The sequence below is a fragment of the Gadus macrocephalus genome, chromosome 6 (assembly GCF_031168955.1).
Source record: "Gadus macrocephalus chromosome 6, ASM3116895v1".
Taxonomy (NCBI): domain Eukaryota; kingdom Metazoa; phylum Chordata; class Actinopteri; order Gadiformes; family Gadidae; genus Gadus; species Gadus macrocephalus.
Window position 1 is genome coordinate 16,636,244 of NC_082387.1, and position 26,117 is coordinate 16,662,360.

General features: G+C 45.0%; 1 protein-coding gene across 2 annotated transcripts in view; it reads left to right on the plus strand.

Moving 5' to 3' along the window:
* Nucleotides 1-26,117, plus strand: part of fbxl17 (F-box and leucine-rich repeat protein 17) — a 193,357-nt gene that overhangs the window by 42,325 nt on the left and 124,915 nt on the right. For both annotated transcript variants that reach the window (XM_060054571.1, XM_060054570.1), the window contains exons 7-8: nucleotides 12,617-12,724; nucleotides 24,305-24,435. In XM_060054571.1, the coding sequence (XP_059910554.1) occupies nucleotides 12,617-12,724; nucleotides 24,305-24,435 (239 nt within the window). The remainder of the gene's footprint in view (nucleotides 1-12,616; nucleotides 12,725-24,304; nucleotides 24,436-26,117) is intronic.

The window sequence follows — 26,117 nt, forward strand, 5'->3', positions numbered from 1 at the left end:
AACAGATAAAACCGCTTCTGAGGAAGAGCATTGTGGTTAAGGCCCCCTTTCAGGCTAGTCATTATCTATCTGTTGGACGGTGTAAAGAGTGAAGTTGCAGAAAAAGCATAGTGGCCTGCTTTTCTTCAACTTGCCTACTTGGGGTCCCATGTCCCTCTATAGTTATAGGCTGCTGGTGTCTCTACATTTTTTAATGGACCGGCCCTCCGCTTGGCTCATGGGGCTTCGCTGCTCGTCGAAGGCTAATGTCTGTCATATGCAATGCACAAAAAAAAACAGCAAAGGTCGATTTCCACTCAGGTATGCTCCATTGTAACGTACATCATTACAACCTGAAAAGCCATCATCTTTTATCAATGTGCAAATCAGTAGGGCCCGAATCACATGCAGAAGAGAAGTGCCACCTAGCGATTATGGCAATTTAACATTGCGAGTCATTGTGGTTGAATATGGTCGTGGGCTGAAAAGCCTGCGTGGCGGTTTTGGAGATTTGAGTGTGCTGATGACTGCTGATGATTGGCATCGGGCGCTAGTGCTTTGCGTTTAGCGGTGTAAAATACAGCTCTCTCCCTGAACAGCTTTTGATTTCCCTCCCACACTCCACTAAGTAGTATTGATCCTGGGGGAGAGGAGGCTCGGGAAGGAAACGTCCGCCTCATCCCTTAGGGAGGAAGAAGAGGATCGCCTGGGTGCGGCTGCATGGTACACAGGCAGGCAGGCAGGCAGGCAGGCAGGCACACACACAGGCATGCACACAGACAACAACATGCAGACACGCACAACAACACACGCATGCACACACGCACACACACACCCACATGCAGACACGCACAACAACATATGTACACACACACACGCATGAGGACAACCACATGCAGACATGCACAGACACTCTTACTCACACACTCACACTCTTAAAACCGCCCAGAAAAACACACACACAAAGCACTAACAAAGACCATAATACACATCCCATCGGGCAAATATATGCACAAACAACATGCACATCGACGCAAGAGACAAATGGAGAGTGAGACTCTTTAGGGAACTAAGTGCACAAATGACAGGCAATTTTCAGTGTGCGCGCGGAGCGTTGAGAAGAGTGACAAGATCAATCACCATGGCGATCACCCATGCAGATTCCGGTCCTCGCTGGCATCATCAGGGCTGATGACATTGATACAGCAGGGCGAGATTACTTGACAAGTGTGAATGAAGCACAGGGCCTGGGAGTAAGTGGTGCATGTTTATGAAGGCAAAGACATTGACTGATCCCTCCGTGAACAACTCGGGGAAAGCGCTGTCTTTGTCCATGCTACCCATGAAGAAGGGTGGTGGCGTCGTCGGGGATGGGGAGTCAGGAGTGAGTCGTTGGGTCTTCTTTTCCTTCTCCTCATAGATTTTCCTATCATACCTCCAAGACGGCCCCAGCGGGGGATGGAGGAAGAAAAGATCGTATTGATCCCGGGAGTTCAATCTTCAAAGATACACTTCAACCATGCACAGCATCATTGTTTGACGAAAAAAAACATAGCATGTGCTTCTCTCACTTTCACCCCCTTTGTATTGTGTGGAGGAAACAGCTGATGGATGTGAGGAGAAGGCACCGGCTCTCAAAGCTAATCTTTGACTCTGGTATTCAGATGCATAAGTCTTCTTGTCGAGTCTGGAAGGCTATAGTCTTTTTCTAGGGAGATACGTGTGGGGTTTGAAGTTTCTTGAAACAATTATTTGTTCCTGTGGGTTCAAATAGTTTCTTCATCGCTGTCCATTTCTAATGTACAACTTCTAATTTTGTGTTGTACTTTTTAGACATACTGAAGAATTAATTATGGTTCAGAAATTCCAGGAACGTTTTGATGGTCTCATGTGGAAAAAACATGTATATATTTTTTCTGAATTTGTTTGTCACAGAAACACAAAGACTGCCAAAGCCTCCGGTGGAAAGCGTTGTTGTTAGAAATGTAGGATTCAAAAGAAAGTTACTTAGACTCTTTGTTGATCAGAGAAAGCTGGCGGATAGCTGGACGTTTCTTATCCAGGGTTGGACACACAGAGTAATGTGGCTGAGCAATAGAGGTTTAGAGCCAACAATACAGATAACTGCAACACAGACACTCACAGCGTCAGACACAGGTAAGGGAAGATACTGAATTGAAATGTAGAAGAGACAGTCTCTGAGGAAGACAAAGAGAAGATTGGCTGTAGTCTACCACCAGGGAGATACGTGGATTGTCAAGTGGTTATGTAACCCACTGTTTGACAATAGCCTTTTGATTCGCACTAAAATACGCCGTTATACACAGACACAGATAAAGACACAGACACACACACACACACACATTGGAATATATTGTACTTTGTATAGGATTATCCAGAGGGTGAGGAGAATATTGTGTTGCCTCTTATTCCGAGTGAAGTTTTAATTATGAGACTGATGGACCAGAGAGATGTTCTCTAAAGAGAATCTGTCAACGAATAACTTCAACCTTAAAGACAACACACTTGCACATGATTCACTGGGGGAATTAGTTAATTTGGTCCAAAATGAAATATACAAGGATATTCTTCTCAAGAGAAAGTAGCTATTTTCGGTTCACTCAAAACATGTGGAGACAGTTTTGTACTTAACTTTACGCTTCATTATCTGGCACAATTTGGAGACGTGCTTGTTTGAACACTTGCGAGACGAGGACAGCCCATTTATTCATACATTACGGAGCATTCATTACAACCACTAATGGGGAGATTTCTTATTCGCAGGCAGCCGGGAAGGCATGAAGACAAATGGTTAATAGAATGTGTTGCAGTGTATTCGGCAGCTATTATTAATCTGTGTGTCGGTGGATTGTCTCCCGGCCCAGTGTTAATAAAGCTTAGTTAATTAGACTGATTGATTAGATGGGGCTGATGCCGAGCACTCATCACGGCTCCTTGTACTGGCAAGCCCCTAATAAAATCAGATTTTCATTATTTTTTCCATCCTCTTTTATCGTTCTGTCTCTGCTTGTCTTTCTTTCTCTTCCTTCCTTATTGTCTTTGATGGGAACTTCTTCCTGGTGAGACATCTCCTGACAGCAGAGTATTTTATTCAATGGAACGTGATGATGGGAAGACATACTGGCAGCGTTTGCCAAGCATCTTCAATGAGACAACATTGTGTTCACAATGTTCAGGACCTTTTTATAGTCAGATTGTTGGCACAAACATCAAAGGATACAAATAAACTCCAACCAAGAAGGGGTTCTCACGCTCTGAACTCTGAGGCTTGTTAATTGACGTATGGACGTCTTGGCTACAGTGATGTTGTAAATTCAAACTAATAGAACAACTTTAAAATGGAGAGCGGAAGGAGCTACCCTTTAGGTGCAAGGGAAATCTATAAATGTATTACTGTGTTAAATGACCCTAGCAATAAAGTCAAGAAAGTGATATGATATGTTATAACATTTTTAAGAGATTATTTGTCATGGCAGTCTTTCCTTCGTTCCGTCTGTTTATCTGTCCCTCTAGCATTAGTGTGTTTGTCCCTCTCTTGTCTTGTTTTATTATTGGCTGCTTGATTGAGTAAAGGCCTCAGATCACCAGAGCCTTGGAAGCGCAACCCGTGGATATATTTCCGAAACCAAAAGTGATGATGACCATCGGCTGCCGGGAACAAAAAGTTCCCGGCAAGATTTATAGGGATTTGCTACATGTGCTAATGCATCAACAACTGATTATGTATTTAACTGGAAAACTCTCCCCTCACCATTTATTTCTTTCCTTCCCTTGCCGGCTGTCAAATCCATATTCAAATAGGATTTACTGGCATGAAAGAGGCAGCCCGGCTTACCGCAGCGATGCACTGAAGACTAGGAGCTATGTTATGTTAACATGAATAGATTGCAAATCTCTCATTGCCCCAATCGTCTGCTGTCTCTACCCCCCCCACCCCCCACCCACTCCCACACACACACACACACACACTCTGCCTCCTCCCTCTCTTCCATTATTATTATTGTCTCATAACGTCTCGTGGACGGATGATTATGAAGTGTGTCAGGCCAAGGAAAACACCGGGTTAGCAGATTACTGAGAGCAGGACATCTGTCTAAACCTTTACAATGTTCTGTGTGTGTTTGTGTGTGTCTGTATGCATGCGTGTGTGTGTGTGTTTGTGTATCTCGAGCCCCCTACCACACTTTTTTTCTCTGGCGTTCACATGTGCCCACATTAGATGACACCCCCAAGCCTATGGTGTGTGTGTGTGTGTGTGTGTGTGTGTGTGTGTGTGTGTGTGTGTGTGTGTGTGTGTGTGTGTGTGTGTGTGTGTGTGTGTGTGTGTGTGTGTGTGTGTGTGTGTGTGTGTGTGTGTGTGTGTGTGTAGCCAGCTCCTTTCTGTGGCGCTCTTCTGTGCCACACCTGTCCCTTCTCACGGCCCTGGAACCTGAATGGGCCTGCATTAGATAAGATCCCAGGCCCTGCTCATCCCAGTGCAGAGTGCAGTAAAGAGACTCTCCATCTCTGCCATTAAACTTTACGACTTTCCAGCCTCGCTTTGTCTCCAGGCATCAGGTATTAAAGGGGATAAACATTAATTGAGGTTTTTTTTGCCAGATCACCACTCCTTCACGTCAATACAGCCCATCTGAGCTCTGTAAAATTTGTTGATTTAGTTGCCTGTGTGTGTCTCTGTGTCTGTGTGTGGGTGTCTGTTTGTGTGTGTTCCATTGCTGCGCGAGATTGACTCATCGTAGGCAGTTATCGCCCCGTGGAGGGTGTTTATGGAGAAATGATTACTTTAGGAAAGTGCAGAACTTTGATGGAAATCAACCCACTTCAATTTGCATGTGGCGGGCCAGAGAAAGCTTCCCAGTTCACAGGCGCCATTGGAAATCTATAGAGCTAAACAAAATCCTTCTGATAACAGCGGGCTCTCGAGGAGCGTATGGGCAACATTTGGAGGTGCAGGATCACGTGCGCCATGCTTATTTATAAGTGTTGCCAAATAGACATGTGTGTGTGTATATACGCCTCTTTCTAGGCATTTGAGAGAGAGGGTCCCTATAGCTGGAGGGATAATTATCCGGCTACTTTCACCCACACACCTCTCAGAGGAAGCACTGAGGGTCCTCCTATTCTTCCTCCTCCTCCTCCTGCTCCTCCTTCTTCTTCTCGTGTGCTTGTGTGTGTGAGTGTGAGTGTGGTGCATGCATGTGTCTTCTTAATATGTAAATCATTAATATGCATGTGTCTGTCTGGGTCTGGTGTTTGTGTGTGTGTGAGTGCGCATGCGTGCGTCTTTTTAATATGTTACTCATTAATATGCATGCGTGTGTGTCTGCATGTGAGGGAGATGTCCTTTCTAGATGGTTCCCTCATGTCATGTACTATACCTCAAGCATCACACAACCGTCGGCCCCCCTCATCAACTTCACTCGCTTCCGCCAAGGGATGTGCGGATTACTTGGGGACAAAGGAGAGAGAAAGAAGGATGAAGGAAGAGTTGGCTTGTCGCCTCTTTGATTTTCCTAGTCGCTATCATTTGCTAGGCCTTTGTGTTTGGGTGTGTGTGTGTGTGTGTGTGTGGAAGATTGATGGAGTGGGTATTGATGGAGCTCTACAATACCTTTAGAAGTTTCTCTTTTGGTTCGGGGATATTGACAAACGATAACTACTCTCACTACACTGGTGTGTTTCCTGTCCTTTACCCACCATTTTTTCTTCGCGGCCGGGAGACGGCCTGCAGATTGGGAGGCAAAGCGATCGGCGCACGGAAGATAGGAAGCCATAACCACAGAAAGCCCATCTTTGCTGTCACAGCACTTTTTCATAATCGACTTCCCTTGACTTTTATCACATGGAAAACATGCTAATGCATGCATGTGCACACACACACACACACACACACACACACACACACACACACACACACACACACACACACACACACACACACACACACACACACACACACACACGCGCGCGCACACATACACATGCACGCGCTCACGCACTTTCGGGCACACACAATAATGCACTCTCTAACACACACCCACACACACTTGCACACTTACATACTCACACACACAGACACACGCACACACACACACACACACACACCCAAACCCCCAGCTTTATGACCCCCCCCCCCCCCCCCCTTTCCCCCATAGCAGCACAGTCCGTCTTTACCGCCTTTACCCTCAGACCATTAAACCAAATCCCCCTCTAAAAAAGGGCTTTAAGGCCTCTTGGCCAGCCACTCTTCTGCTCCAAAGCCCTGCCATGGCTCTTTTCATGTTTTCATATCAAAGCCCACAGAGGAGTAACAAGGGGGAAGCGGTTGGGGAGGGGAGTGGGGTACAAAGAGTGAGAGAAGGAAGGCAGAAGAAATGGCCCAGTGGGGGGGATCGGAGGGAGGTTTTAGGTCGTGTAGGTGGGTTGGAAAGTAACTTTGGTTACAAAGCCATATGGTTGCGGGCGCACATGCATACACACGCGCACACACACACTTGGATGCAGGTGAGCACATACATACACACACACGCGCACAAGCATAGTTTATCTGACAAGGTACATGCTCTGTTCCCTTTTTTAAAGCCTCTACTGGAATCCTCCCACACACACACACACACACACACACACACACACACACACACACACACACACACCTCTGTCTCTCCTCTAACCTGCCGGGACGTTCTGTAGTACCAGGACCACTCTCACATGGACACACTGCAAAGCTCATTCAAGTGTACACACACACACACACACACACACACACACACACACACACACACACACACACACACACACACACACACACACACACACACACACACACACACACACACACACACACACACACACAGGGCTCGAAAGCAAGTGGCTTTTCTGTTTTTTCCGTCTCTCTGGAGCCCAGATAGGGCGATTTAGGGATCACGGGGTGTGGGGCTTTTTGATGCCGCCGCTAGTCAACCTGAAAATGTTTTCCTTGATGGTTGTTTGGCAGAGGCCATGTTGTTTTGGGAGCGCCGGCCAGATCCTGTCCCCTGCCAGCCGCTGGTCCTCCTGGCTAGCCGTCCCCAAGTTTCTCCAACCCCCAAAAAAGTGAAGTGAAAAAAGGAGCAGAAGTAATGGGTTCTGCAACCCCTCCCGCCGGGCAACCTGTGCACGCCGGCCGCCATATGCATCAGTGACTCAGTGCGGCGCTGATGCTGGCCATTCGATCGTCTTAACCGCAGTGGAGCGTGACGCTGCCCCCCCCCCCCCCCCCCCCCCCGACGGGGTCAACAGTTTGAAAGTCAAATGTGGCTGCTGGATTGGTTTGTTATTTATTTCATTAAGGTTGCACTTGTTGTCTTTGAAGGGCTAAGCGAACTGGCACCGCATCGCATATTCAACCTGCCCTGTGAACGTGGGGCCAAGCCGGTGTCTGTGGGGTCCGCGCTGGCGTTGATCGAGCGAATATGAACTCCAAAGCTGGCAGCGTATCTGTCTGCTAGGCCATTACTGTCCCAGTGGTTGGGGAACGTCCTCCAATGGAGCTGTACCAGTGTGTATGGGTGTGTGTGTGTGTGTGTGTGTGTGTGTACTCCACCACCCTATCATATATGCAAGTCATTTTTGGATTGTTAGATTGGTTCAATTGGTTAAAGTAGTGCGGCTGGATGCTTAAAGCTGATGTGTATGTTACTCACAAGGACACCATGCAAACTGAATCCAATGTCAAGTAGGTATTCATGTCTCTTTGTCGGGTCGTGGTATGTTCTTACAGCCAGGATTCTCCATAAGGTCTTCCTTAGCTTTCGGCTATGTCTGTGTCCAACATCGGCAGAATTATTATGCACATAATTTAAACACACGGTAGTCGGTTTCTAAAATCCAGCCTTATTTTACAGCGAATGAGTCAGTGCAATATAGACTTAGTCAGACAATAAGGTTCCTTTTAGTAGTCTGCATGCTGAACATATTTAAGGAACAGCGCTGAAACATTTGAATTTCTGTAAAAAAAAAAAAAAAGGGATCTTTGAATATTATGTGGAGATGGATGTAAATAGACAAGTAATATTCAGGCAAAATGAAGAGCAAAACACATTAAACCAAATGTCATTGTCGATGTACGCTTGTAAGCTTTACTTTATCTAAATATACTATGAACTATATATATATATATATATATATATAGAGTTGATAGTTTATAAAGATTAAGTATAGCGTCTATAAGAATTATCTTTGTTGTACATCATTTCCAATGGCGTGTGCAAAGGCTTTGAATCCGTAGCAGCATACAATAGTGATCTAATTAAGAGCTCTTTTGAAGTAAATTGCATGAACTCCACAAGTTGTGAGCTGCTGGATTTGGTCCAAATTGTATGAACTTTGGAAAATAAGTGGATATAAAGGTTATAGGTTTGAGATTCTATGGAGTAATAGCTTCTGGCGGTATTGATTATTATAATGTTTGGGGGAAATTGCGCATTATTAGTATTATTTTTTTTTACAAAGCATTAAAGTTCACATTGTCATGGATGAGTTGTCCCCTGTATGCCAGCCCATCTGTAAATACTGTAGATAACTTCACAGTCTGTGATTATTTAGCCCAAAAAGAGCCTGTTGATGTCTTCATTATCGTATGTGGACTGAGTTATGACGGATTATAGACGATGCAATTTCCATTTATGGGAGAAAAAAACGGATTATCATACAATATCTCTAATACCGTCCTATCAATATGCTTCATACAATTATTATTTCTGTCCGCAGCAGACCGAAGAGGCCACTATTCCTCGAAGAGCATCATATCTTTTCCCCCCTTCTTTATGTCTTATGAGCCAGATGATGCAGGACTTTGTATTTTTCATTTTAAATTGAACAGTAATCCTGGCCACATTTGTTGCTCCCCATGGCATGTTAATAAATCACCTATAATAAGCAAGCACATTGTTTCTTTTAGGGCAAATCAGGGACAAAGACACTAGACATACTAGGATACAGCAGGGTAGTTAGACAAAAAGGGGGAACGCATTGGGAACATTCTCATTATTCATTTTCGTTGTTAGAGCGCCGTTTTAGAGGTTCAGGAAAATGTGTGGGGAGCCCCATCTACGAGGTTAACATCCTACATACAAACTGAAGTCTTATAGGAAACATAAACCAAACTGTACTATGATCCACTCAAAATCAACAACGTATGTCTGGTAAATGATAGTTTGAACATGAACTCACTGAACTTTTCTAGAGGCAACGGTGGCCGAGGTGAATATATATATATATATATATATATATATATATATATTAGGGCTGCTCGATTATGGGAAAAATCATAATCACGATTATTTTGGTCAATATTGAAATCACGATTATTCAAACGATTATCTTTGAGTCTGAAAACGTGTTGCATTGATTCACAATGTCTCTCCCAAAAAAAACGTTGTAACTGAGAACTTTGAAATTACGCCTTAAAAAAATACACAAAATGGTCAAAAAGTAAATGTTCCAATCTAAAATGACATACAGATATGTGTCCAGCTGTTCTGACCTTTCTATAAATCATTAAAAAATAATAAAAAAATAAAAAATAATAATTAACAAAAAATCGGATAACTCGATTATGTTAATTTTCTGATCGTTTGACGCTAAAATCGTAATCGCGATCAAAATTCGATTAATCGCCCAGCCCTAATATATATATGTATTTATTCTCAGGAAAAGAAGATGTAAAATGATTTATTCTGACATATTTTCCTAGTTATCCATCCCATGCTCCACTCTGATAAAGTAGCATTTGCATAAGGCAAACTTTTGAAAAGATACCACCTCTATTCATGCTGGCTGGACTATGATTCTAGCTATAACGTGTCAAGGCTTGTTTCAACATAGTGCAATTTTATATCATGGTCATTAACATGTGAAGACAGATCTTTCAATGTTTCCTGTTTCTGTATTAAGATATGTTGTTCTCATTAAGATATAGTCGTTAAACTATGGGATATTAATTGGACCAGTGCCCCATACAGCTAATCCTTTCCCTCAAAGAGCAAGCGAGACACTATCTCCTCAATCTACAACTTATTATAAGTTGTTATAGTTTCAGTACAGCTATGTTTTTCTTGAGCATTTCCCTAATTATGCAGCCAAATTATACAAGACTAACATTTCATTAAAACATCAAAGCGCTGGCACGTTGTATATTTAAACTAAAAACACTATCGGCTTTCCAAAAGCCTTTTTATTCTTCATGGACAATGTTTCAAATGTGGCACACACTTTGCCAAAACTAGTTTCACTTTACCGTGTGTCTGGGTGTGTGTGTTTCTCCACCGTTCTACTCGAGGACACGAGCGCATTAGCATGCGCCTGTCTGTCAGTCCTTGCCTAGAATGGGTGCCCTATTCTTGTTAATGTATCTTTAATATTTTATGTATAATATTATTATGTCTACAAAAGGTTTGTTTTCAACTTGTTCTTAACATTGTTTGTTTCAGTTAATCCCATTGAGGGTTCTCTCTCCCTGTCTCTTTCTCTCTCTGTCTCTTTGTCTCTCTCACTCTCTCACTTGATCTCTGTCTCTCTCTCTTGCTCTTTGTCTGACGCTGTGTCTGTCTGTCTGTCAGTCTGTCAGTCTGTCAGTCTGTCTGTCTGTCTGTCTGTCTGTCTGTCTGTCTGTCTGTCTGTCTCTGTCTCTGTCTCTGTCTCTGTCTCTGTCTCTGTCTCTGTCTCTGTCTCTGTCTCTGTCTCTCTGTCTCTGTCTCTGTCTCTCTCTCTCTCTCTCCTTGTCATGTATTGCGTTATGTTCACTCTATTGGTGATGGATGTGAAGCTGCGGAGGGCACTGAGGAAGCTTACAAATGAGACGGACCGTGTTGCGCCTGACTGTGTTCAGTAACCTGTCTTTGACTGATGGCCGAGAGTTGGCAAGCCAAAGCCAAATCAAACTGCGATGGTGCGATCGGTGGAAAAGTTCCCCTCTCCTACCCTATTGATATCTGATCCATTATTCTAGCGGTGTTTTGTGGATGAATAAGTGAGGGTAATCCATTCATCACTTTATAACTTTATGTCCGATAGGTCAGTGTCCTCCTTCAGCCCTATTCCTCTGCTCTAGCCCTCCTCTCGCTCTCTGTTTCTCTCTGTGTCGTCTAGCCCCTTCTCTCTCTCTCGCTCCCTCTTGCTCGTTTATCTCTTTGTCTCCGTATCTCTGTACCTCTATTTGCTAGCCCTTTTTCTTTGTCCTCCACTGTGTCTGTGTCTCTTGCCTATTCCCTAGTTCTCTATTCAGGACGCCTGTCTGTCTGCCTTCCCCTGTTCCTGTGTGTGTGTGTCTCTGTGTGTGTGTGTGTCGCCCACCTTTCTTGCTCTCTGTTCTCGGGAGCGTTCCTAGAAATCTGGGGAGGTTTACTCATAATGCTGACGCGCAAGATAATGACGAGCAGCGGAAGAGTGGCGAGAGGCTGATTATCGGTCATAAAAAAACTATAATAACCACCACAAAAAGAAGAAGAACAACAACAACAACAACAAAACACTCTAATCTGCCGGGAAGCTGAAGTTCAGCCTGGGCTGCTACGTTCCACTAAATGCCAGATGCAAGAATCAATGGCTGCTTGTTGTTTGTAAATGGCTGTCTTCCCTGTCCGTACACCCTGCGGGTTTGTTCTGATTTGGTCAGTGGAGTTCTGGTTTGACGTCAGGCTAAAACTTGCGTGTTTATGGTTATGCCATCAAAAAAGCCTCTTGTTTAATTAAGCGAAAACTTAATTTATGATGTCTGTTTATACCGTTTTTCCAATGTGCCCTGAGCCGCTTCTCTCCCTACTGCGACAGGGGGGAAGCATTTGTCTGCAAATCACTGTTTTCCCCCATTCTTGTTTCTTGCAAACCCATTAACAAATCCGGTATAAGGCTTCCAGGCCCTTTTGAGTAATAGACTATTGGTGAATTATGACCCGCATAAGCTTGCCTTCAAAACCTTGTGTTCGTAGGATAGGCCCATAAGCTGGAAGGAATTATGAAATCAGACTTATATCGGTTGCTTAAAACGGGGTGATTTTGTCAAGCAGTTTCACCGGTAGCATTGAAAGATGTTGGCAGCCAGCTTGAGAACAGAAATAACAGAAATACCACCGTATTTCATGTTTTTTCTCCATATTCTGAATGTATGCTGATATAGTTTTGAGACAGATTTTTAACCTTACTGATTCACGGAAATTTTACCTGCTTTTTAAGGTTGTGGAATAAGAAATAAATCCACCAGCACTTTATACCTCACTTACATCAATACTTTAATTTTGTTAAATCGATCTGGAATTCAATTGAGCTTATAAAGTCAACAAATTCTAGTTCAAGGTATGAAAAAGGTCATTCATTTATTCCAACTTTTTTTTATCCCACACACGCAAACATGCGTACAGCCACATTCTGTATGCGAGTTCTCACCTTAAACTTATTCTACAATGACCGTCTGCAATCCGATGTTCACATTGTCAACCACGTTCCCGCGGTGATGGAGCAAGCTGGCATTTTGGCTCCTTCACCATCACTGGCTAGTGCCTGGAGCTCGAGCACTATCCACTCCTTGGTAAAAGCCAAGTTGGATCTTACTCAAAGACATGACGTCTCTTCTCCCCTGCAGGTGACCGACCGGTCTGTGCAGGCCGTGGCAGAGCACTGTCCGGAGCTGCAGTTTGTGGGCTTCATGGGCTGCCCCGTGACGTCACAGGGGGTCATCCACCTCACCGGGGTAGGTGGAGTCACATGACACAACACGGCTGCCATGCTGACTGAGGTTCTATCTAGAAAGTATATATGTTTTTTGCTATGCTTCAATGTTTTTCACATGTGATTATTATTTTTTTTCAATTGGGAAAGTTTGACAAATGCTGTCGATTGTGTACTTAAATGTGTGTTTAAAGCGTATTAATTCAGCTTTAGCCTATCTGTATTTCTGCAGATACGCAGTGTCTCTGAGGAGGAGAAGCGCAGCTCTTTTTAAAGTGAACTCCCGGCTTCGCTCCCGGGGCTCTATCAGCAACTTGGTGCCAAGTTATCGAGTGTTTAACTTTTAAATCTCATGAAAGCCTAATGAGTTGAATCCTGGTAAAACACTGCTGTTCCTGCTGCTCCCTGCTGTTCGGATATTACCATGTTAATGAGCAAGGGTTCTCGATGGAGGATGTACCATGCCATGGTAACATGGACATGCGCTTACGCGCGCCCTCAGACAGACACGGCAATCAGAAACCGCTATCACTCAAGCTGAATTTTCCTGGAAATATTTAAATATGTGTTCGCTTCGTCTATTACTTCAGCGTTCAACGATATCATCGGGTGTTACGCTCTGTGTGCCCGCGTCAGTGCAGCGTTCTCTGTGCTGCAGGCGATGCTCAATCTTTGCTATTTTGGTGTTTGTGTGTGTGCCTGTGTGCGCGCACGCCTGCAAATGCGGTTGCACGTGTGCGTCCACGCTTGGTTCGTGCGTGCATCCCTTCCTCTTCAAATGCAATTACAGTTGTGTTAATAGGAGCGAGATGCTCCGCACTGCGCTGCATTATTAGATTAAACAGCAGATTAGTTTGAACTGGTTGGCTTTGGCCCCGCTCCTCCTCCTCCTCCTCCTCCTCCTCCTCCTCGTCTTCCTCATCCTCCTCCTCCTCACTCTCCCCCTCTCGGCCCTTTGCCACGGTGCGGCGGCTGCAGACAGCGTGGAATGAAGGCAGTCGGTCAGACCAGCACTTGACTTTATGTGCCGACATGTGCAGAGAATGGCATTCAGGCACGCATTCAACATACACGCATTCAACATGCACGCACACGTACGTGTACGTTCGTCTTCAATACGTACGTCTGCAATCAAGTCTTTATTTGATTATCTATAGAAGCCGTCTTCTTTAGTGTTCTATCTCCCTCTCATTCAAGGTTGATGTCCTTTCACTCACTTTACCTCTCTCAAAAGGACTTTCTCTTTCTCTATCTCTCTTTCATTCCAAATAAATCTCTTGCCGTCAGTTTTATCTCTATCTCTTTCTTTCTCTGCCCATTTTTGCTCTATTTCTGTCAGTATTTGTAAAAATCGCTCGATACAAAGGATGCAGTACTTGGTAGCAATTAAGGGCCTTGTCAAACATGTCTCAGTTTCCAAAGAAAGGCCTTTATCTGATTTGATCTCATCAGAATTTCTGTTCTAATCACCTATTAGAATAAGTCCATAGTGTTTAGCGCACGTGACGGATCAGATCTATACACTGTCTCTCTAGGTTCTCATCCCCTTATATCTCCGCCCTCTACATCTCTTCCTCATCTGCCTCTCACTGTCTTTCTCCCTCTCTCGCTCTATCTTGCTCTCCCCTCTCTGCCTAATCTCCGAGAGCAATTATCTCTTTTGGAAGTTGATTCTCTCCCTCCATCTCCGTCTCTCTCGTCCCCATCGTTCAGCCACTCCCTCGCAGCCAGCGTCGATTGGAAATCATATTCTGACGTTTAGAATCGTTGCATTTCTGATTACTCCAAGGACCCATCTGCACGACGTGGGACGGCCGTGCACCTCTCTTGTTCGATTATCACACCCCCTCTGTCTCTCTCCCCCCCTTCCCACCCATCCTCTCTCTCTCTCCCTCCCTCCCTCCCAGTCCCCCCTCTCCTAGCTCTCTGCTCGGCTATCAGCCCGCAATCTGAGTAAAATCCATTACTTTTATTAACTTCTCTCATATTACACACCTCTCATTTTCAGATTGATAGTCTTTCTCTTCCACCGACTTCACTGAAATTAGGTGGAAGGAAATCAATTGAATTCGTATTATTTATCAAGTGAGCTGTCAGTTAAAATAGGCCACTAGTGTCGTGCTGTGGTCGCAGTGGGAGCGGCCGGTGGAGTAATTGCAGAGATGTGGTGCTTGTTCTGTTCTATTGGTCTGGCAGTCCATAAAGGACACGTTCACTGTGTTGTCAATCACATATGACTGGCATCAAACCGTCGTGATCATATTGCAGAACTAATCATGGACCGTATTATTATGATATAAACCCTACTTCATATCTGTGTTTTTGATATTTGATATTTATTTAGTTTTTTGAATAATATTGGAGCAATTTTTCATAATTAATATAATGTCACATCATTGCCCTATTTTCAGCTTGATGTGTAACAGTGAAGCTCCCATTTATCCTATGTTTAGGTTTAAATGTAAAGTTATCTCCATGGTGACTTTGACATCCTCAGGCTATGTAACTGTTAGCAGACATCTGGAGACTGACACTGTGTGTGTGTGTGTGTGTGTGTGTGTGTGTGTGTGTGTGTGTGTGTGTGTGTGTGTATGTGTCTGAAAGTACGTCAGTCTATGTGTGTCTGTGTACACCACACATACACAATCACCCCTACCGTGTATGTGTGTGGGGTGAGTTATCTTGGTGAGTGGTTGTGTGCCTGCATGTATACTGTGTGTGTGTTTGTGTGTGTGTGTGTGCCTGTGAGTTATTGCCATTATCCAGTGTCAAGGAGGTCTATCTAGGGTCAGGTCAGGGGACAAGGCACTGAGGTAGAACTACAATCAATTTTACTGTTTGTGTGTGTGAACAGTAAGGGGTGGACTGAAGTATTTGGCTCTGCAAGCATGAGAGCGAATAGAGAGAGAACCCCCCAGAGCATTAGTTATTTGGGGTTCTTCACAACTGAGCTGCACTTTCTACTTGAAATAGCCCCTTAGTGGATTTTATGCCTTAATTAGTTACAACGCAATAACTTCCTCTTAAATAACAAACTTTTTTTTACCAGAAAATGTGTGATAGCTTATGAGAAAAAAAAGCAATCATTGTTAAACCTCATTGTCCCATTTCTCGTTGTCTAATGAATGTAAAATGTCTAATGGAAAATTACATGAGTACATCTAGATAGTTGGTAAATGACTGCTTCTACCGGTATATTACTGAAGAATTACAACCCTGTATAACACCAAATTACTATTTATGTATAATACTCTGTGATGGACAAATAAGTACTATATAATTTCCAGGTGTAAAAGATACATAACTGCTAAGCAGCATTCATTTTTGACATTTCACCCTGTAATCTCCCCAAATTACTTTGTGAGCAAACCGAGGGTCCACAATATAAGCATTTTATACACTGTCCTACATATGGTTTCTGGTAACCGTGGTTAACAGCCAGGTTGGTGGTCTGCAGAGAGGTGAGCACATATGAATAGCCCTCCGTCTTTCTCTCTTTCGCGGTCTCTCTATCTCTCTCTTTGTTTCTGGGTCTCTGTTTCTCTCTCGGCCCTTTTCATTCTTTCTTTCGCGCCCTCTGTCTCTCTACCCTTTTCCCTCCTAGTCACTCTCTGTCTATCTTTATTTTTTGTTCTCTCTGTCTCCCCCTCTCGGTCTATGTCTTCGTCTCTCTCTCTCTCTCTCTCTCTCTCTCTCTCTCTCTCTCTCTCTCTCTCTCTTTCTCTTTCTCTTTCTCTTTCTCTTTCTCTTTCTCTTTCTCTTTCTCTCTCTCTCTCTCTCTCTCTCTCTCTCTCTCTGCATCGAGCAGCGTTCCTCTTCTGCTAGTGATTAAGTCCAAGGTCGGCCCACGTCATCCCAACCACGCCACTGTTTCACAGAATACTCTGAGTGCCTGGAGAGCCATCACTCCATTAGTCTTAGAAGTACCCCATCCCCTCACCCCTATCCCACCACTCCCGGCCTTGCTTGTCATGACTACCCACAATGCCCCTCTCCTCATGCATCACCCTATCAGTGCCCCGGGACTCTACGGCGACATAGAAAGGGCCCCCTACTCCTCACGTGCTTGTGTGTGTGTGTGCATTTGCGTGTGTGTGTGTGTGTGTGTGTGTGTGTGTGTGTGTGTGTGTGTGTGTGTGTGTGTGTGTGTGTGTGTGTGTGTGTGTGTGTGTGTGTGTGTGTGTGTGTGTGTGTGTGTGTGTGTGTGTGAGAGAGAGTTCCCTCTCCCCGGGAGGAAGTAGAAGCCGAGGTCGGAGACAAAACAAACGGAGAGATTGTTCAGGAATGTGTCAGAGATGAAAGAGCAGTACGTTTTGAGACAGTAATAGGTCTGTGTTCAGTACTGCCGCGGCGTTCTGGTCCTAATGTGGGTCGAGGAGGCGGGTGGGTCTATTTCTCCACAGAAACAGTGGGGTGGTTGTGGTGGTGTGGTAGGGAGAGGCGGCTTTGGCGTGATAAAACGCTCCGCAGATTTGACAGAACTGGAGCGTGGGTAAAGCTCTCTGGCGCTCATGTTTATGAACAAATAAAACAGTCTGGCTTGTGACAGCGAGGCTATATGTAGACATCCTCGACGAGCAGGGGTCAGCATTCGCTACGCCGGCTTTGATGGGAGAGAAAACAGTACGGTGATGAGTGTCGTAATCCTTATGCTTGTTCGCTCCTACGCGCACGCACACACACAGACACGCACACACACAGACACGCACACAGACACACGCACACACCGCACATGCCGGTACTTCAGCGACTTGGTGTTTAATAAATACATGGTCCATGTACAGGTCATGTCGATGGCTCCGCTTCAAAAAGGAGAACTTCTCCGTGACCTCCCGTCTACTTAAACACTAGATTTGTTGTGCGTGTGTTGGGATATGATGAAATGCGCTCCGGAGAGCGTGCGCCGGCGTCGACCGCCCGCGTGTTTCACAGGAGTTACTGAGGGGACAGCGTGAGGCACCTCGTGTCTGTTTGACTTCAACGGTGAACTAGGTCACTAATGCGCCCATTACCATGCCCTTTGTATCTCTTCCATCCAGTGATCTGTAAAGTGGTTGAGCCTCTGAATACAAGAAGAAACACACTCAAACAGACACAGACAGACTAATACACACACACACACGCACGCGCACGCGCCCGCGCAGGATGGCGGTTTGAGTCGCAGGCTGAGGCTCTGCCTGCTTGAGGCGGGAACACAAGGTGAAGGAGAAGATAGGCCGTCTTCACCCCCAGCTCCCCACCACCACCGCGTAGTCGGATGAGGCGCCGTCTGGGGTCCACTGGCCCCTTTATCTCACCCCGCCCCCCCGACTTACTCCAGCTCGCAGAAAAACATACATAATGATGCTGCCCTCTGTGTCAAAGTGATAACCCCAGACACAAGCGGGACAAGCAGGGTGTATCTTTGGGCTGCGTCTGCGTTCGTCTTTTTTCTCTAAGAACATCAATGTGTGTGTGCGTGTGTTTCCAGACTGTCTGAGCCCGGGCGGGGAAGAGGGGGCAGGAGAGATTGCCATATTGGAGGGGCATCAAGGGTGGATTAGGGCGAAGAAAGGGGAGGAGGTCAGGGGGGTTCGGTTGATTGGGGGGGGATATTATAATAATCATTATTTCTCCGTGCTGTATGCGTGAGATTGGGGGATTTCTGGAAATAATACACGCAGTGAGCCTCAGGATGGTGTATGTCATATGCAAGAGTAATTGAAGATGAATTCATTTGGGTTCCGAGACGTTCTTAGGACCCGTAGACAGTCACAAATGGAGAGGTTTTCCCTGGAGACAGGTGTGTGTGTGTGTGTGCGTGCGCTTTTGTGTTGCACACAATTTTGTCTGTGCCACAGAGCCTCCGCCCCTGCCTGTGTGGTCATTTGGCTTAGTGTGCAGAAGAGAAGGATGTTCTCTCGCTCTTGCTCTCTTTCCCTCTCTCCTCCAGCCTTTTCTTCCTGCTGAGTTTGTTATCAACACCAACACATGCAGGATTAGAGAGAGAGAGAGAGAGAGAGAGAGAGAGAGAGAGAGAGAGAGAGAGAGAGAGAGAGAGAGAGAGAGAGAGAGAGAGAGAGAGAGAGAGAGAGAGAGAGAGAGAGAGAGAGAGAGAGAGAGAGAGAGAGAGAATAAATGACAGAGTAGATGAGTACAGAACAGATAAAGACTCACACACACACATGGAGGGATCAGTGCATTGGTCCATGGTTGATGCTGACAATGGATTTGTGATATCAGACCCATGCCCTGTCTTCTTTGTGCCCCAATTCAAATACATATTCATCCAGCTCTGTGCTCAGTCCAGCCGCTGCACCTTGGTCTCCACGTTAGGTGTGTGTTTGGTGGATTTGCTGATATTAGAGTGTGTGAGAGAGGGAGTGCAACGTGTGTGATTTAGGGTCTTCCCAGAGGGCTTGTCTTAACATGGCTCTCTCCTGTCTGACTGGACTGTCTGGGTAGCTCAGATATGGAAAGAATAGTACTTGTGTGTGTGTGCACAAGCCTGAGTATGTGTGTTTGTGAGTTTTTCCGTGTGTGTATGCGTTGGTGTCCGCGTGTGCGTGTGTGTGTGAGGGTGCATTGGTTCTGAGTGACACTTTAAGACCGTGTTACCTTTCCTTTCCACCTTCACTGTTTCTCACACACTCCCTTGTGTCGGCGGACAGGTGGACAGGAAGTGGAAAGGCCACAATGGCACCTGAACAAATCCTGCATGACACTCGGTTCATCCTGCCGCTACGATAACATCTTATTGGGATTTTTTATTGGCTTTAATATATACTGTACGGCAGGTGGAGTGGCTAGACTCTGGCCTGTAGTTACAGGTGGTTTCTCTCTTTATATATGGTCCACGTCAATCTTTATTGGATGGCTCTCGTTCTCTCTTTTATTATATTAGTTTATTAAATCTCTTTTTGCCCAGAAGCAATTTTTACGAGACATGTCTCTCATTCCGTCTGTGTGTGTGTGTGTGTGTGCATGTGTCACATTTGCGTGTGCTTTAATGCCTGCAGTCTTGGATTATTTGTGTGTGTACTTGTGTGCGTGCGTTTGGTTGTGTGTGTGTGCAAACTTTATGTCTGCGTGCATAGTACCTCAGAGTGTTTCAACGCCTGTGTGTGTGCGTGTGCATGTGCGTGCGTGCATGTGTGTGGGGTAGTTCCACGTCTGCACATTTGCGTGTCTCTCACCTTTAAGAAAGCAGCCTCGTTACCGTCCACAAACCCGCTCACTTTATTTCTGCCGTTATGAATTAAAAGCCTCAATGAAACAGCGAATCATATTTTCCCCTCATCAGCTTTTATGACACTAATGACTCCCAACAATGGGGGCTCTGTTGGCACTGACCCGGGCCCCGTCCAAGAGGGTGTCACGGGGGACGACGAGGCTGGAAGGTCACCGCCGGCCCGGGGACGTGCGCCATGACATCATATCCCAAAAGGGAGGGTCCAGCAATGCTGCACTTCCTGCCTGGCATCTCCGTGCCTGACGTTGTGTAAACCCATGGTGTAATGGTGGGACATCGTTATATCAAAGCACCCTTGGCGTCGTGCTGCTGACGTGCTGTAGGTGTTTTCCTATAGTGTCATGCAAGTGCAAACACACTTGCATTCACCCACACACGTGGACAGACAGACAGACAGACACACACACACACACGCACGCATACGAACATACACATACGCACGCACGCACAGAAATACGAAGACAAGCACGCACACAAACCAACACAAGCACACACTAGCCCACACTCGCACACACTAATCCCCACCCAGCCACGCGCACGCGCACACGCACACGCACACGCACACACACAGGCGCGCACTTACCCACACAAAAACATCTACAAACAAAAATACGGACATGGGCATAAGCAAACACTGACAAAAGCACACACACACTAACAAATTAGCACTGACACACACACACAGAAACACACCAACACTTGCACACACTCTTGTGTGTTAGCCAAACCTTGACATACATTAACGTAATTAGCTGTCAAATGAACCTTTCCAAAACTTACAGCAACGTCTTGCGCTTGGCTGAGAGGGAAGTGTACCTTCTGAAGACATTGCCTTTGTTTTCTTTAATCCAAACTGCCTTCAAGTGTTTTCTCCCTGACCCTTCAATCAAAGGGAGGCTTTTAAAAAAGATGATTCTCTCATCTTGTGGTCGACCAAAATAAACGTCTTAACACAACAACAGTCTCCAGCTCAGTGACACACTACTGACCAAGACCCAGCTCGTGTGTATGGTGTGGTGGTGGATTTAATGATGCGTGATGCAAGTGCAATACTATTAAGTATTAAGTTAATAAAATCTAGTTATATTATTTTAGTTTTACTGGAAGGTGAAACAAAAAGATACAATGTTTGCAATACATTTGTCCTAATTGGCAAATATATTAAGTCATGTATACTGTCATGACAGTGTTTTAGGCTTTAACTCTTTTAAAACGACTTGAGGTAAACTACAAATCTGAAGTTATTACTGCTTGTTAAACAAGTTGTCTACACAGCAACTGAGGAGCTGAAGAGTAGATTGTACATGCAAATAATTGACACACAAGAACAAATTGTCCAACAAAAATAATAGTACATAATATTAATATCCCACTTTGTTTGATCCATTTTAAGGAGCGCTGCATTTCTCTACTCGCGCATGTTTACTTCTATGCGTTAACCTATGTTTTTCCATCTGTTTACACATGATTCCTGTAATCGTATTCATTTATTAGTTTTTAGCTGTGTGCGTGTGTGTGTGTGTGTGTGTGTGTGTGTATGTGTGTGTGTGCTCAGACGTGCACATTCACAGGGCTATGGAAGAGTCCCAGAAGCATCTGTGTTTTTCAGTTTTGGGGTGTTTTTCTTAAGAGGGTGAATAATTACCCAGCTGCCAGCTCGAGAGAGAGAGAGAGGACACAAACTCTGCCTAACTACAGACCTCTGCCAACCAGACGAGAAAAAAAAACTGCCAGAGCCTCACCACTACCCCTACCCCTAGCCCTCTCTTTCTGTTTCTCCCTTTACCTCTCTCTGTTTCCGTCTCTCTTTAGCTCTCCTCTCTATCCCTCCTCTCTCGCTTTGTCTCTTTCTCTCTCTCCCCTCTCCGTCTCCCTCTTTCTTTCTCCCTCTCTCGCTCCCTTCTCTGACTCTCTCTCCCACCCTCCCCCTTTTGGTAAATATGCCTTCTGCACATTTTTCCATACCTGTTTGGTCCCTCTTTCTGAGCTATCCGATTTGGGAATGAATGGCTAGAAAATCTGTTGTGTTAGGAGTGGAAATGATTAATAAGCAGAGGTACATTAATACGTTCAGCGCATGAAGGGGCTGATTAATGGTTGATTAACAACAGGAGGAGAAAAGGGTCCCAGAACCTGTCACATGTTGGATGTATAACTCATTTCCAATAGGTTCCCCTCCTGTTTTTATTTCATGCATAGGCTGGTGTGTGTGGAGGGTTAAGATGTTTTCACTCAGAATATATTTCTCCTTAATGGTGTAGCATTTTCCTGTCATAGATCTCACTGATGGACTCACAAATTAATGGTCTCAAAAATGTCTCGGCTTAGATTCATGCAATCCTCTGCAGATTTTCGGAGTTCCCCCAAACCTAGCTACAATCTCGACCTATCAAAATTCAGGGTTGTTGGCCTAGTTTCCCATTGGTTGACTACACCAAAGGCAGATTTTCCATTGGTTGTAGTAGAAAGTAATTCCTTTTTTAGAAGAGATAAGTGTTGTTTTTTTTTTACCATATTCTACTCTTGAAGTTGAGCTTTTTAAAAAAATGCTCCAGACTGTTTACCAAGATAAATTTAAATGAAACGGAATATTGATGATCCTCTCTTTCTTCTTCTTTTGTGTGTGTGTGTGTGTGTGTGTGTGTGTGTGTGTGTGTGTGTGTGTGTGTGTGTGTGTGTGTGTGTGTGTGTGTGTGTGTGTGTGTCTCTCTAATTGACATAGCAAAGGTCCTGGGGACATGGTCACCTATATCCAGGTTCTCATTATGATGCAGTTCCTTTGTTTTGTAAACAATACGACCACACACACACACACACACACACACACACACACACACACACACAAACCTGATCAGTGACATTCTCTATGAATAATTTAGCACTTCGATCTGGAACTGGCCATGGGGGCAAAGGCTAGTTTATGTGCATGTGTGTGATATTGCCAGACTGCGGGGGTGTGTGTGTTTATGCATATACATAAAGGTTTTGTATTTCATTCGATAATACAGTGAACTAAGGACTTTTGCCGTACTTGTGCTTGCTAATGCTGCTGTATTCTTGACCTACAAGTCTCTGTTCAATGTCTATTACAGTACTTTCTGCCTAAATATATTGTAGTATAGTAATATATTATTTGTGCAGAGGAGTTTATGAATCATTCATCTATTCATGAATACATATATCCAAGATGAAACTAGAACAGTCCATGATTAAACCTCCAGTATCACTACTGCTAATTCTAATTATTCTACTTGAGTGTTTTTATAATGGAATCTATGACACAAATCTGAAATTACCTTCAAAATCAACCAGGCTTGACTTTAGTTCCGATAGCACATTTTATTCTGGTTCAATGTGCCTCTTTTGTTCTGCTTTGTTTACATCCAGTACAGTCACTTCAGTAGCGCATGAGATCACACACACACGTTCACACACACACAAAAACCCACACAGCATCTGCCAGTGTGCGTTAAGGCCCAGTATGTGGGGACAGATAATCTGCCTGTTTACATGTGTGTTTAATGCTCACAGTGATCTTTTCAGATCTCGCTCTCCCTGTGTACTCACGCTGCTACATGTATGTCGGGACAAAAGGCTCGCGCGCATCTAAACACAACACCGACTGTTTGCTCTTTAGCCCCGGCCGTGACATCGACCATCACACCCCCCGCTCCCCTCACCATGGCGACCGCCTCCAGTGTCACGCCGCTATTATCCTGCATCCCTAGAGTGTGTGTGTGTTTATGTGTTTTTGTGTATGCACACGTATTGACAGAGTGTCTGTTGTGCAAATGCCTGTGTGTGTGTGTTTGCGGTAATTATTTGTGTGTATTTGTATTTTTAAGTGTCTGTCTTGGAATATATACCTGGGGACCTCTCTAGTAACTTGTATGAGTTAATGAGATGTGCTGTGTGTGTGGAAGTGAATATCTTTTACAGGAAGATTAATCAAATCCTGTTCCTTAGAGGAATCCAGGATGGATGGAGGGATTAATAAAAGATAAAAGATCATCTCACATCTTCCACCACTGGCCCCAGGCGAGGGACACTTTCCTAGTTATTTTTATAATGCGAAAACACATTTGTCGCTTAATGTTGTACATTTGAGAATGCATGGATTATTAATGCATTCTGCTGCACAGTCCATTTATTAGAAGTTTTTCCATTGCTCCAAAAAATGTTTTGTTCCTCCTCTCCCTTTTACTTTCTATTCTAACACCACCACGACTACCACGAGTTCTACTTCCCCCCCCCCCCCGTCTTTGCACTCCTTTTTATTTCCGTTCCGATTTTGACTATCTTGTCTTTGACTGGTGCTCTTTCACCCTGGCTCTAACGTGCTCCCCCTCTGCTCCCTCTGTGTCCGCACAGCTCCGCAGTCTGAGCATCCTGGACCTGCGGCACATCTCGGAGCTCAACAATGAGACGGTGATGGAGGTGGTGAGGAAGTGCCACAACCTCAGCTCACTCAACCTCTGCCTCAACTGGAGCATCAATGACAGGTACACACACACACACACACACACACACACACACACACACACACACACACACACACACACACACACACACACACACACACACACACACACACACACACACACACACACACACACACACACACACACAGAGAGAGAGTTTATCCCTTCAAATGCCTTTTGTGCCAGCACAAACTTTGTAAGGTTCACGTACATTATTGCAAGTCAGGACCTTAACTTGAGCCAATTTAAGGTAAAAACCGGAAGAAAATCATGTGTGCTTTAGCAGACCTAATGATGATCGAGAGTACGACAACATTGCTGATTGCCGATTACTCAATCATAGAATGAGTGTGAAAAAAGGAACACAAAAATACTATGCATTTTGTACAGCCCACAAAACACTGGGAGGGCAAGGGCAATCGGCAGCCTAAATGACAGAGGCTGCAACAAGGAGAACTGAAGCTATTCCTCTCAGTCCCTGGCTCTGCCCCTGCTCGCTCACTGTGAGGCCGTCACAGCGTCTTCCCCTGCCAGGACCACGGGGGGGTAGGGCCCTCTAGAGGGCCCGCGTGTGACGGCTAGTGTAAACCACATATTTTTGTATTTATTGTATGGTGGTTTATTCATATGTTTCTGTTTAATCTATTGATTTATGGCCGTGGCTATGGCTTCCTAGCCGACTGCCCTCCCATCCTGACTTACGAGTGTTAACACAATATTGGATTCGCCACGGTGCATAGCAACAATGGACGCAGGGATGTGTGTGTGTGTGTGTGTGTGTGTGTGTGCGTGCGTGCGTGCGTGCTTACACACATGTGGATTATTGAGTTTACTGTTGCCATGTGCTATGGTAATACCATCCCAGCCTCTCTCTTCAATCAGAAGAAGCATGGAGTCTGGAGAATCCTCAGTGGAGTGCCTGGTGTTATCAAGTCCTTGCTTTTATCGGGAGCGTGCGTGCACACACACACACACACACACACACGCACACGCACACGCACACTAATACACACACACACACACGCACACTAATACTCACACACACACACACACACACACACACACACACACACACACACACACACACACACACACACACACACACACACACACACAGGTATCCAAATAGAAACACTGCACACGCATACATTTTTCCCATTGAATAGACACACACACACACACAAGCACACACAAGCACACACGCAATCACACACACACATTCGCACGCAAATAATCGCACACACAGCACTGCATTGATTTGAGACTGCATTGATATAATAATGGTATTTACTCTGTATGTTTTGGGGCAGGAGGAGTTTATGTGCTCCTCATTGGATTTATGTGGCTGTTTTGTAGAGTTATTGGATTAGAGCGCCACTGCCAGTGTCTCTGTGCCGCCATTATAATACACAACCATATCCACAAGCCCACTGGAGCTCCTGCATTCATCCACCCCGGTCCCAGGCAGACCACACCTCTCCCAGTCTGAGGTGGTCCAATGAGAAGCTTGTATCCCGCCCTGTGGAGCGGTAGATTAGAGGAGCTTCATAATAGCTGCGGCATGACAGACAGATGGGAGACGTCGAGATTCAATCTCTCTCTCTCTTCCTCTCTCCATCTCTCTCTGTTGCTCTCTGTTGCTCTACTTCTACATCTCTCTCTTCCTATATCTCTCTATATCTCTCTCTGCCCCTCTCACTCGT